Genomic DNA, 12,438 nt, shown 5'->3' with positions numbered 1-12,438 from the left:
CAAAACTGCCCCGTCCGCTGGGAATATTACACAAAGTGATAACAAAACAACGTATACCGCGACTACAACAATGGCAGCTCTAGTTTTAGACTAATATCTTCGTTGGTAGTGGGTGGGGAATTGAGCCTCTTCGTATCTGCTAGTGAGCAGCGACGCTGTGAGTTAATTTGAGATATTACAAATAAACGTGTTATAAGCTAGTATAAAATGCCACAGTTACAGCCACAACGACCACCGTAATCGTTTTGTTGCCCATTTTAATTCACAAAAGAAACCGCTTTTTCCTGCAAGTTTGGACTTGGATTTTGTGTTAAAGTACAAAAAAGCACAACGTTTCATTCAGCACCACAGACAGCGCTTCAAGGGTGAGGAAAAGACATACAGTTAAGCCCAAAATTATTCATACCCCTGGCAAATTTTGACTTAAAGTTACTTTTATTCAACTAGCAAGTTATTTTTTGACTGGAAATGACACAGGCGTCTCACAAAAGACAATAAGATGATGTACAAGACGCATCATTGTGGAAAAAAAATATTTCTCAGCTTTTATTTACATTTGAGCAAAAAGTATCATGTCCAGAATTATTCATACCCTTTACAAACTGTCACAGTCTCTGGGAAAATCCAAGGTTCCATACCATTCCAAATAGTCAAAGCTGTTCTAAAGCATCCTAATTACCCTGATTAATTGGAAATAGCTGTTTTGATCAACTCAACAGGTGAAAAACAGCAGCTCTCTGCAGGTGGTCTGTGGACAGTCATGGCTAAGACAAAGGAACTCAGTGAGGACCTGCAGCTGTGCATTGTGGCTGCTCACAAGTGAGGAATGGGCTACAAGGCCATATCCAAATGTTTTCAAGTTCCAGTGGCCACAGTGCAAAGTATTATTAAAAATACAAGATGTTCCGCACTGTGGAAAATCTCAGAGGGACGTTGTCGGAAGCCAAAAGTGAAACCTGTGCTGGCCAGGAGAATAGTGAGAGAGGTGAAAAAGAATCCAAGGATCACCACCAAGGCCATTCTGGTGAATCTGGGCTCTGCTGGTGGCAATGTCTCAAGCCAGACAGTCCAACGGACACTGTTGGGTTCCACGGATGCAGACCAAGGAAAAGCGCCACTTCTCCAGGCACTTCTAAGGCATGCAAAAGCTCATTTGGCCTTTGCAAATGCTCATCTGGACAAAGAAGAAGGTTTCTGGTCTTCAGTGTTATGGTCAGATGAAACAAAAATTGAATTATTTGGTCACAATGATGTTGCCTTCATTTGGCATAAAAATGGAGAAGCCTTCAACCCAAAGAACACCATCCCCACTGTCAAACATGGTGGTGGGAACCTAATGCTTTGGGGGTGTTTTTAGCCAATGGACCAGGGAACCTAATCACAGTAAACAGCACCATGAAAAAAGAGCAATACATGAAGATTCTCAACAACAACATCAGGCAGTCTGCAGAAAAACTTGGCCTTGGGAACCAGTGGACATTTCGGCATGACAGTGACCCAAAACATACAGCAAAAGTGGTGAAGAAATGGTTAGCAGACAACACCAGTAACGTTTTGCAGTGGCCTAGCCAGAGTCCTGACTTGAATCCAATTGAGAATCTGTGGAGGGAGCTAAAGATCAGGGTGATGGCAAGAAGACCCTCCAACCTGAAAGATTTGGAGCTCATTGCTAAAGATGAATGGGCAAAAATGCCTGTGGAGACATGCAAGAAGCTGGTCTGCAATTATAGGAAGCGTTTGATTGCTGTAATAGCCAATAAAGGCTTTTTTCTATTGATTATTGAGAAGGGTATGAATAATTCTGGACATGATACTTTTTGCTAAAATATAAATAAAACCTGAGAAATATTTTTTTCCACAATGATGCCTCTTGTACATCGTCTTATTATCTTTGGGGAGACACCTGTGTCATTTCTGCTCAAAAAAGAACTTGCATATTGAACAAAAGTAACTTTAAGTCAATATTTGTCAGGGGTATGAATAATTATGGGCTTAACTGTACATACATCCCTCATTTAAATTTTCTGAAAGTGACAACATGATGGACTTTTCTAAAAACACATCAAAATAACACTAGTCCTATATTTTTAAAAAACTAATATTTATTGGAGAATCTAAAGTCCCGCAAAAGAAAAAAACAAGAGGGTGTTTAATCATAAGGCACAGAAAATGAGTGAAAGACATTTTTAACGAAGAATAAAAGAATAATAATTTTATTTAGTCTATTGTTTGATGATTAAAAAGCGCCTGGAACTACAACATCTAATAGGCGTTTGCAGTAGACACACAATTTCCACGGACAAAACTAATCAGTATTCTAAGTGTTCTTGAAATTTGAGAGAGAATTTGCTTATTTTTCCATTAAGTAAATGTGACGTGTGTTAAACGTAGTTAGTGAACACCACTTAAAACCAGTTGCTATAAATGTACTAAAATTATTTTTAAAACATTTCATCAGTAGCACAAGTACAAGTTTAACGAGCTCGTGATTACACGAATTATATCATTCAAAATATTAAATTGACTAGTGGAACTTCACATCTAACAGCAAGCAATGGACTCATTAGGCACACTGAACTCCCGGATGTCCTACAGAGAATTAACTGATAATTAAATTGATAAATGTTATTGACCACTCAGTATTTCAGAATGTCAATTTGTGATGACTGACAATTTTCACTTAAACATGACTAAAGTTATAATTCAACAAGGTGCAGACAAGTAATAATCGTAAAATATTTTTTTAATATTTTAATCTTTTTTAAAATGGCAAAAGCCAGTAAAATAACTGCATAACTAGTGACATTTCGAAACAAAAGGTACACATCAGTCACTTCAAGAGGGCTGTGCCAAAAAAAGGAATATTAAGAAAATGCGTGCCAGTGAATACATTCCTATGAATCAACACCTCTACCAGATTTAAAAACTGAGAAGAAAGTAGCTGAAGTGCATAACATTACACTGCAACGTTAAATTAGATTTTTTTTAAAAAGTGTACTACCTCTACAGACTCATCTGGATTATCAAACATTTCAGCAAAGTCTGATGGACTTTTCTTCAGAGTCTGATCAGCAGGCAGCGTGTTGTCATTGTATGATGTCACAAACTTAAAGTCACTGGTTCTTGAACCTGTGGTCAGGTACGTGTCATAATTGTAAGTGCTGCGTAAAGTTCCTGTGCCATCAACATCTGCGTAATTAGGAGGGAGATAACCGCTGGGGATGGCCACTGCTCCGTCAAACAACAGTCTGGGCTTTCTCCTGCGACAAAACCTCAAACCCAGGATGATGATGATGAAGGTCAGAAAAAACGTAGACACAGACACCAGCGCGATGATCAGATAAGAGGTCAGTTTGGAATTGCTCTCATTATAAGACAGATCCTTCAGTTCTGGTATCTCAGCCAAGTTATCAGAAATGAGTAAATACATGGAACAGGTGGCAGACAGAGAGGGCTGTCCGTTATCTTTCACTGCCACTACAAGGTTCTGTTTCATGCTGTCAGATTCAGAAATGTCCCGCTGTGTTCTGATCTCTCCGCTGTGGACACCAATGGTAAAAAGTCCTGGATCAGTAGATTTGACTATATGATAGGACAGCCAGGCGTTCTGTCCGGAGTCCGCGTCCACCGCGATCACTTTGGACACCAGAGAGCCTCCGTGTGCAGCTTTGGGGACCAGCTCGGTCATGAAGGAGTTGCTCTCCTGGGAGGGGTACAGGATCTGAGGAGAGTTGTCATTCACATCTGAGATGAAAACACTCACGGTCACGTTGCTGCTGAGAGGAGGAGAACCGTTGTCTCTGGCCATCACGTGGACTTTAAAACTCCTGAACTGTTCATAATCAAACGGCCTCACAGCGTGGATCACACCCGTGTCTCCGTTCACAGATAGGTAGGATGACACCGGGGCACCGTTCACCTCACCAGCTAACAGAGAATAAACCACTGTACCGTTCTGTCTCCAGTCGGGGTCTCGAGCACTAACGGAACATAAAGTGGACCCAGGTTTGTTATTTTCACTCAGATATGCACTGTACGACTGTTCCTCAAACACAGGTGGGTTGTCGTTGATGTCAGCTACAGATAACTGAACACTTTTAGAGGAGGACAGAGGTGGAGAGCCCTCGTCAGTGGCAGTGATTGTAATGTTGTAATCAGACACTAGTTCGCGGTCCAGTTGTCCTGCGGTCACCAGAGAATAATAGTTTTTAATAGAAGGAACCAACTTAAAGGGGACACCCTGCTGGATGGAGCAGCGGACCTGTCCATTATATTCAGAGTCTCTGTCCTGCACGTTAATGATTCCCACCTCTGTACCAGCTTGCAGATTCTCAGGTATGGGATTTGACAGTGACTTCAGGTATATAAATGGTGTATTATCATTTACATCAGTCACATCTATTAACAATTTAGCATAAGATGTTAGTCCTAAACCATCTTTTGCTTTTACCCTCATTTCAAAAAAACTTATTTCTTCATAGTCAATTACACCAGTTACTTTAATTTCTCCCGTTTTGGAGTCAATGGAAAATACATTTATGTCGTTGTCAGACACATGGCCAAACTGATATGTTACATCTCCATTCACTCCTTCATCTGCATCTGTGGCACTGACTTTAATCACTGTTGTATCTAAAGGACAGTTTTCAGGCAGACTGGCTTTATAAACAGCCTGGCTGAACACTGGGGCGTTATCATTAGCATCCAGTACAGTGACGTGTATGACTACGGTACCTGATCTCTGAGGAGATCCACCGTCCAAAGCTGTGAGGAGTAAATTCATCTCCCTTTGTTTCTCTCGATCAAGTTTATTCTGTAGAACGAGTTCAACTCTGTTGCTATCAACAGCCAGAATAAAGTTGTCGTTCTTATGTAGGCTGTATCTTTGCACAGCATTTTGACCAATATCTGCGTCATGGGCCTCTTCAATTGAGAAGCGGTTACCCTTCTCTGCTGACTCGCTTATTTCCATTCTTATCAAATTTTCGTTAAATTGCGGTGCATTGTCGTTCACATCTTGAATATGCAGACTTACATGGTGAAGCTCCAAAGGATTTTCTAACACCAGATCTACTTTTAAAACACAAGAAGGTTTCTTCCCGCAAAGGCTTTCCCTGTCAATTCTCTCCGATGTTATCAAATCTCCGGTTCTCATATTAATATCACAGTACCTTTTCCGAGATCCTTCAAAATCAACACGAGCTTGTCGTGAAGCCAAGGTTCCAAAATTAACACTGAGGTCCTTCGCAACGTTTCCAATGACATAGTCTCGTTTCATTTCTTCTGGAATAGAGTAACTCAGGTCCCCATAAACCAGGCGCAGCGTTACAACAAACAAAGCAGAGCGGAGAATCAGTCCTAACCCTGAAAATCCTTTGTCTTCCATCCTGATACAAAAACGTGACCGCAGTGCTTCTGATGCACTTTCCAGAGCAAAAACAACAACGTGATTCGTAAACGATTCAACAATCCAAAGTGTAATATTACGATGAAACACGGTGAAACATGTCTGCAAACGTAACTGGTTCTCAGGGAATTACAGTCGACATCTGTGTAGTAGCAGTGGGTGGAGTGGTGTGTGTCAGTGTGCTATCAGCCAACAGCGACACCACGAGTTGCCTTTTATCCTCACACTAGGTGATTAAATATGTTTGTCGATGTCTGAAAACACAAGTCATGTTCACTTATCGTTAAATAAACTTTGAATTGGCGTTTCAAAACACGAGCTTATTGAAAACACCAAAACTACGAGAAATCGTCGAACACTAACTAAAAGAAAAAAAAATAGTGTTTCACGATTTGCTGATGACAAGGAACATCATTCCACTTGTGCATGAAGAACGGTCACAAGTACCTCCCCAGTAACCATTTTATAATCAGTTTGTAACGACAAACAACTAACGAGTGTATATACTGGCAAACAAGAAATCCCTACACACATGCGCTGTATGTGATAAAATGTCATTCATTTACCTCAGGTACATAAACTATAAACAGGCTCATCATATAACACATCTTGTGTTCTTCGTTCACAGAATACAACTGAACTGAAGAACATTTGATTTGCGGGACGAATGTTCTAGATACAATTAAGCTAATGTTTCTTCACCGTTGTCAAAGAAAGAAGAAATGAAAAACAAACTGTTGTATGTAGATATTGCTATTATTTTGAAGGTCACATAGATAAACATGACAGAAAATTCTGTTGAGACTGTTTTACGTACGCTAATACCAGGTTAAAAATCAAACTCAAATGTAAAATGGTATACCTGACTACTTCATATTCTGAGCTGAGCTCAGCAAAATAACAAGAATTCAGTATAATCCGTAAGTAACAACACTAATGACTTTTATAATTATTATCATTATTATTAATATTATCCATGGTCGCAGACAATTACTAGAAATGACGTCGATTTAAATGAAAGAGCACAACTACAGAGAGAGGGCGCGCGCGCGAGAGGGAAAGACAGGTAGAGAGAGAGGGGGGGAGAGAGAAAGAACAATTACAGTGAGTGGGTCTCTGAGGCCCTGAGGAATATTTCAGCACCAAGGACAGTTAATTTGAGATTTGGCAGGACCAACCACGCAAAGATACAAAATGTGTTTCTGCTATACGCGCAGCCACGTGCTCTTCAATAGTGTGAATAAATTATTTTGATAAAAGCAAACAATTACAATAAGTTAACCATGGCATCAGTCTGCATTGTTTTATATGGTATAGTTTGCTAAAGAGTGAGTTATTTCATTAACTCTTTTTGACACAAGGACCCAGAAAAACATAACAACAGTATACAAAATCACGTAAAATATCACCCGCAAATAACAAACTAAGATGTAAGTTACACAATAAGTAAAGAAAAACAGTAAAATAGTCGAGATCAACATGCCATACGGTATTTCTGAATGAAAGTTTTCATCATCCATCCATCCATCCATCCATCCATCCATCCATTCGCTTCCGCTTATCCTTTTCAGGGTCGCGGGGGGCGCTGGAGCCTATCCCAGCTTTCATAGGGCGAGAGGCGGGGTACGCCCTGGACAGGTCGCCAGTCTGTCGCAGTTTTCATCATGTGATAAGCAATTCATAGTAAACGACAATACTACATGTGCAAGATAAAGACATGAACAACGGTCTTACAAATAAATTTTAAAAAAAGAAAAAGAAACACAACAAAAAGTGTAGGAAACAGATGAAAGATTTGTGAGTGTCTTACCTCTATAGATTGACCCAGAGTGTCAAATGGATCAGCAAAGTCTGATGGACTTTTCTTCAGAGTCTGGTCAGCAGGCAGCGTGTTGTCATTGTATGATGTCACAAACTTAAAGTCACTGGTTCTAGACCCTGTGGTCAGGTACGCATCATAATTGTAAGTGCTGCGTAAAGTTCCTGTGCCATCAACATCTGCGTAATTAGGAGGGAGATAACCGCTGGGAATGGCCACTGCTCCGTCAAACAATAGTCTGGGCTTTCTCCTGCGACAAAACCTCAAACCCAGGATGATGATGATGAAAGTCAGAAAAAAGGTGGACACAGACACCAGCGCGATGATCAGATAAGAGGTCAGTTTGGAATTGCTCTCATTATAAGACAGATCCTTCAGTTCTGGCACCTCAGCCAAGTTATCAGAAATAAGTAAATACATGGAACAGGTGGCAGACAGAGAGGGCTGTCCGTTATCTTTCACAGCCACTACAAGGTTCTGTTTCATGCTGTCAGATTCAGAAATGTCCCGCTGTGTCCTAATCTCTCCGCTGTGGACACCAATAGTAAAAAGTCCCGGATCAGTGGATTTGACTATTTGATAGGACAGCCAGGCGTTCTGTCCAGAGTCTGCGTCCACCGCGATCACTTTGGACACCAGAGAGCCTCCGTGTGCAGCTTTGGGGACCAGCTCGGTCATGAAGGAGTTGCCCTCCGGTGAGGGGTATAGAATCTGAGGAGAGTTGTCATTCACATCTGAGATGAACACACTCACGGTCACGTTGCTGCTGAGAGGAGGAGAACCGTTGTCTCTGGCCATCACGTGAACTTTAAATTTCCTGAACTGTTCATAATCAAACGACCTCACAGCGTGGATCACACCCGTGTCTCCGTTCACAGATAGATAGGATGACACCGGGGCACCGTTCACCTCACCAGCTAACAGAGAATAAACCACTGTACCGTTTTGTCTCCAGTCGGGGTCTCGAGCACTAACGGAACATAAAGTGGAGCCAGGTTTGTTATTCTCACTCACATATGCACTGTATGACTGCTCCTCAAACACAGGTGGGTTGTCATTGATATCAGCTACAGATAACTGAACACTTTTAGAGGAGGACAGAGGTGGAGAGCCCTCGTCAGTGGCAGTGATTGTAATGTTGTAATCAGACACTAGTTCGCGGTCCAGTTGTCCTGTGGTCACCAGAGAATAATAGTTTTTAATAGAAGGAACCAACTTAAAGGGGACACCCTGCTGAATGGAGCAGCGGACCTGTCTGTTATTCTCAGAGTCTTTGTCCTGCACGTTAATGATGCCCACCTCTGTACCAGGTGGCACATTCTCAGGAATGGGATTTGACAGTGACTTCAGGTATATAACTGGCGAGTTGTCATTATTATCAATAACATCTATTAACACTTTAGCATAAGATGTTAACCCTAAACCGTCTTTAGCCTGCACTTTCATTTCAAAATAATTTTTTTCTTCATAGTCAATCAAACCACACACTTTAATTTCTCCCGTTTTAGGATTAATACAGAAAACTTTATCATCGTTGTCAGATATATGACCGAAGTCATACGTTACATCTCCATTCACTCCTTCATCTGCGTCTGTGGCACTGACTTTAATCACTGTTGTATCTAAAGGACAGTTTTCAGGCAGACTGGCTTTATAAACGGCCTGGCTGAACACTGGGGCGTTATCATTAGCATCCAGTACAGTGACGTGTATGACTACGGTACCTGATCTCTGAGGAGATCCACCGTCCAAAGCTGTGATGAGTAAATTCATCTCCTTTTGCTTTTCTCGATCGAGTTTATTTTCCAGTACAAGATCGACGTTGTTGTTGTCAACTGATAAAATGAAATGGTTGTTCTTTTGTAAGATGTACCTTTGAACAGCATTTTGACCTATATCTGCGTCATGGGCCTGCTCTATTGGAAATCGTGTTCCCCTATCTGCTAACTCGCTTATTTCCATTTCAATTAAATGATCTTTGAATTGTGGAGAGTTGTCATTTATGTCTTGAATATGAAGACTTACACGATGAAGCTCCAACGGATTTTCCAAAACTAGATCTGCTTTTAACACACAGGAAGGCTTCTTGCCACAAAGGCTTTCTCTGTCAATTCTGTCCATCGTAGTAAAATCCCCAGTACTAATGTTAATGTCGCAATACATTTTACGAGATCCTTCAAAATCAACACGGGCCTGTCGTGAAGAAAAGCCTCCACGGTCAATACCGAGATCCTTAGCTATATTTCCAATAACGAAGTCGCGTTTCATCTCTTCGGCAAAAGAATAACTCAGATCCCCGCTTACGAGGCGCATCGTTACAATAAACGTAGCAAGGCAATAGATCGGGCCTGAAAATCCTTTGTCTCTCATCCTGAAATGAAACAACGTCTTCCGCTTGTTTATCTGGCTATTCAGAGAGAAACAACATATGTATCCCAAATCAGTCAGAAATCCAATAGTCCACACCAGTTTTTACAGAACTATGTCCCAGGATTTAGCGCTTCTGATAAATGAAAAAAAAACAAAAAAACTGAATTCACGATGGGTGGAGTGCTGCATGTTCTTTTTCTTCCAGCCAACAGTGACACCATGTGTCTTTTTAACTTCACATCCGCGTTTGAATAAAACGTCTTCATGTCCAAAAAAAAGAAAGAAAAAAAATCACATGAAGGTAGTTTTTACTCCCGTCGATACACTAAATTGGAATATCGAATTATGTTCTCGGTATATTATAATGAAAATAAACTAGACAGTACATGAAATATCAGTAATTATAGCTACAGAATGTAAATGACAAGGCTCAGAACCATGGACAGCGGCAGAGGAAATACTGAGACCGTTTTTATACAGAAAAGAAGACAAATGCCGCAACACTCACACAGACACAGAAAAAAAAAGTAATTGAAATGGCAATTTCAATTATTTATTTCCGATTTATAGCAACTACTTCTTTAAAATATAGATAAGCAACAAATCAGAAGTAGACATAGTCTTTTTACGAAAAGTCAGCCTTTATACTAGAGTAGACATTATTAGAATGATGCATCGATGTACGTGTCATCTTACTGCTGATGGACATGATTATAATTAAACACATTACATGCATTTTTGTACATTGACTCACAGCTTCATAACATATGCTCAACACAGGTCAGGAGGTCACGAGATAAACCTGAGGTCGTGTAACTTAAAACGGAAACGCACGCACGCGGTCGGACATACACACATACACATTTATATGTGAACTTGGTGTTATGTTTCAGTTTTTAAATACTGAAGTGATGACACCACTTTTAGCACAAACAACATGAAGCGTTGAAAGGGAAATCTCTTAATGGCTAAACTCCAGCTATTCATAACCATGAAGACAAGACAGTCCCTTTATGAAATCTGCAATAATACACTGTGTTGTACAAGCTTCATATGGCATTTCTTTATCTGAGACAAAAAGCAAACAAAGTACTACTTGTCCAAGTATGGAACGCCAGGACGGACATAATAAAGTAATTATACCATTAAATAATGAATTAAATGTGACAATAATTAATTAAAATTGGAAATAATTAATTAAATAAATATTTTTGACACGTTTAATTAATTAAATAATTATTGCCACATTTAATTATTTATTTATTTATTTATTTCACATTTTAATTAATTTTTGCCACATTTAATTCATTATTTAATGGTGTATTTAATTAATTCATTATGTCAGTCCTGGCGTTCCATATCCAAGCAGCAGCAAAGGAAATATCAAAGTAAAGTACACGTCAGTCAACACTGCACTTCTTTGAATTTGAAACTGAACTTCTTTCTTAATGTCATCCATGAGTTGTGGACTACAACAGTCCCACCGGGAACACACGACACCTATTCATTTTTACTTAGTCAGTGCTGCAAATGTTAGTAGCTAACCAGTATTAATGAGCTCACGGGCATTTGACAACCACCTAACAAATCAGTGTCTTTGTTGGCTTGAAGTTTCATGTTAGTCTAGTGGGTTAGATTTTGTAGAAGATGTTTTGTTCCCACATGGTGTCTGTGAACGCAGCGTGAACATTTAATGGTCCCCCAGCGATCTAATCAGAGGTTAGTTATGAGGAGCAGCTGTGGTCTATTCACTGATTTAGCGTTTGGTATTAATTCCTCTCATATATGGTGACGATCACAGCTTGATCTTAATGTTGCAGATCAGATTCAGTCGAGTGGTGAGTAGGATCCTCGTATGAAGTCTGCAGTTTGGTTTATAATAGCGTGGACCAAGGATAACTGTTCTTTTCTCTTGTTATAGGTACCCTCCTGCCATCTTGTTGAGTCTTGTTGTTTCTCGTTGTTGTTTTCAGTGTCCTCTAGTGTCTTGTTTTGTTTTAATTTTGCTTTATCATGTTTAATCTTGTCCTGTGCCGTTTGTGCCACCTCGCACTTTGTTGGGATCCAGCGTGGGCGCGCCTCATGGTGCATTTATGTGGTATCTTAAAGGTTTTATATGTAGATACATACACTCCTCTTCTGTTTATTTTTCACTGAGTTGTTCCCTATTTCTTGCTTGATTTATAGGTTTATTTCACTTTAGTTTTAGACACGGACGCTTGCTAAGGGGCTAGGCACGTTTGGTCAGGTTCCTTCTTATGCATGCGAGTGTTAACGCCGGGATACGATTATAAAGCGCCATTTAAGTTGCAGTGACAACTGCAATGCGAGGTGACGAGTGAGGAACTGGTGGCAGTCCTTGGGCACTCCCAAAGTGACCTGTATTTAACCATATTAATTGGCTATTTTGTTGAGCTGCTATTTTACTTGGAACAACACAGTGACAGTGAGTCTTGTAGTTTTAAACAATGTCTGGTAGTGGTGTTTTAGTTAAAGGTACGGTGGTATTGGAAGTCCTGCCACTAAATGTGCTGTTTTCTTTGTATCTCCACATTATTCAGCTAATTCGTTAAATAAACCTATTGAAAATGACTTGCCACGCCTCTTCTTTGTCAATAATCAGCCCGCGTGTCTTTGTAACTGGTAAAACATTTGCACTGGTTAATGTGAAATTTCCTGGGGTGCAACTCCAACCCCAGGTGGCGTTATCAGTTGAGTTACATTTTCAGTCTCCTTCTCTGGCGTCACAACGGAATAGAAATAAACATGTAGCGCTCACCATCCACCAGACTGTCAACACACCTTTGAGAACAACATTGTAACATGCGGTAACACTAATGTA

At 40.2% G+C, this 12,438-nt stretch overlaps 2 protein-coding genes across 3 annotated transcripts in view; both read right to left on the bottom strand.

The window, feature by feature from the left end:
* LOC116335353 (protocadherin gamma-C5-like) overlaps positions 1–12,438 on the bottom strand; it is a 281,881-nt gene that overhangs the window by 266,321 nt on the left and 3,122 nt on the right. The window contains exon 1 of one of the 2 annotated variants that reach the window (XM_039618350.1): positions 7,218–9,674. The exons of the other annotated variant lie outside the window; for it this stretch is intronic. Coding sequence (XP_039474284.1) covers positions 7,218–9,596 — 2,379 coding nt within the window. The 5' untranslated portion in view covers positions 9,597–9,674. Of the gene's footprint in view, positions 1–7,217; positions 9,675–12,438 lie in introns of those variants that run through there. 2 annotated transcript variants of the gene reach the window in all.
* Positions 2,858–5,394, bottom strand: LOC116336081 (protocadherin gamma-A12-like). The gene has a single exon (XM_031759867.2). The coding sequence runs from the start codon at positions 5,384–5,386 to the stop codon at positions 2,975–2,977; it is 2,412 nt and encodes an 803-aa protein (XP_031615727.2). The 5' UTR covers positions 5,387–5,394; the 3' UTR covers positions 2,858–2,974.

This window comes from Oreochromis aureus, linkage group 2, assembly GCF_013358895.1.
Source record: "Oreochromis aureus strain Israel breed Guangdong linkage group 2, ZZ_aureus, whole genome shotgun sequence".
Classification (NCBI taxonomy): Eukaryota; Metazoa; Chordata; class Actinopteri; order Cichliformes; family Cichlidae; genus Oreochromis; species Oreochromis aureus.
This window is presented reverse-complemented; position numbering and strand designations above follow the sequence as displayed.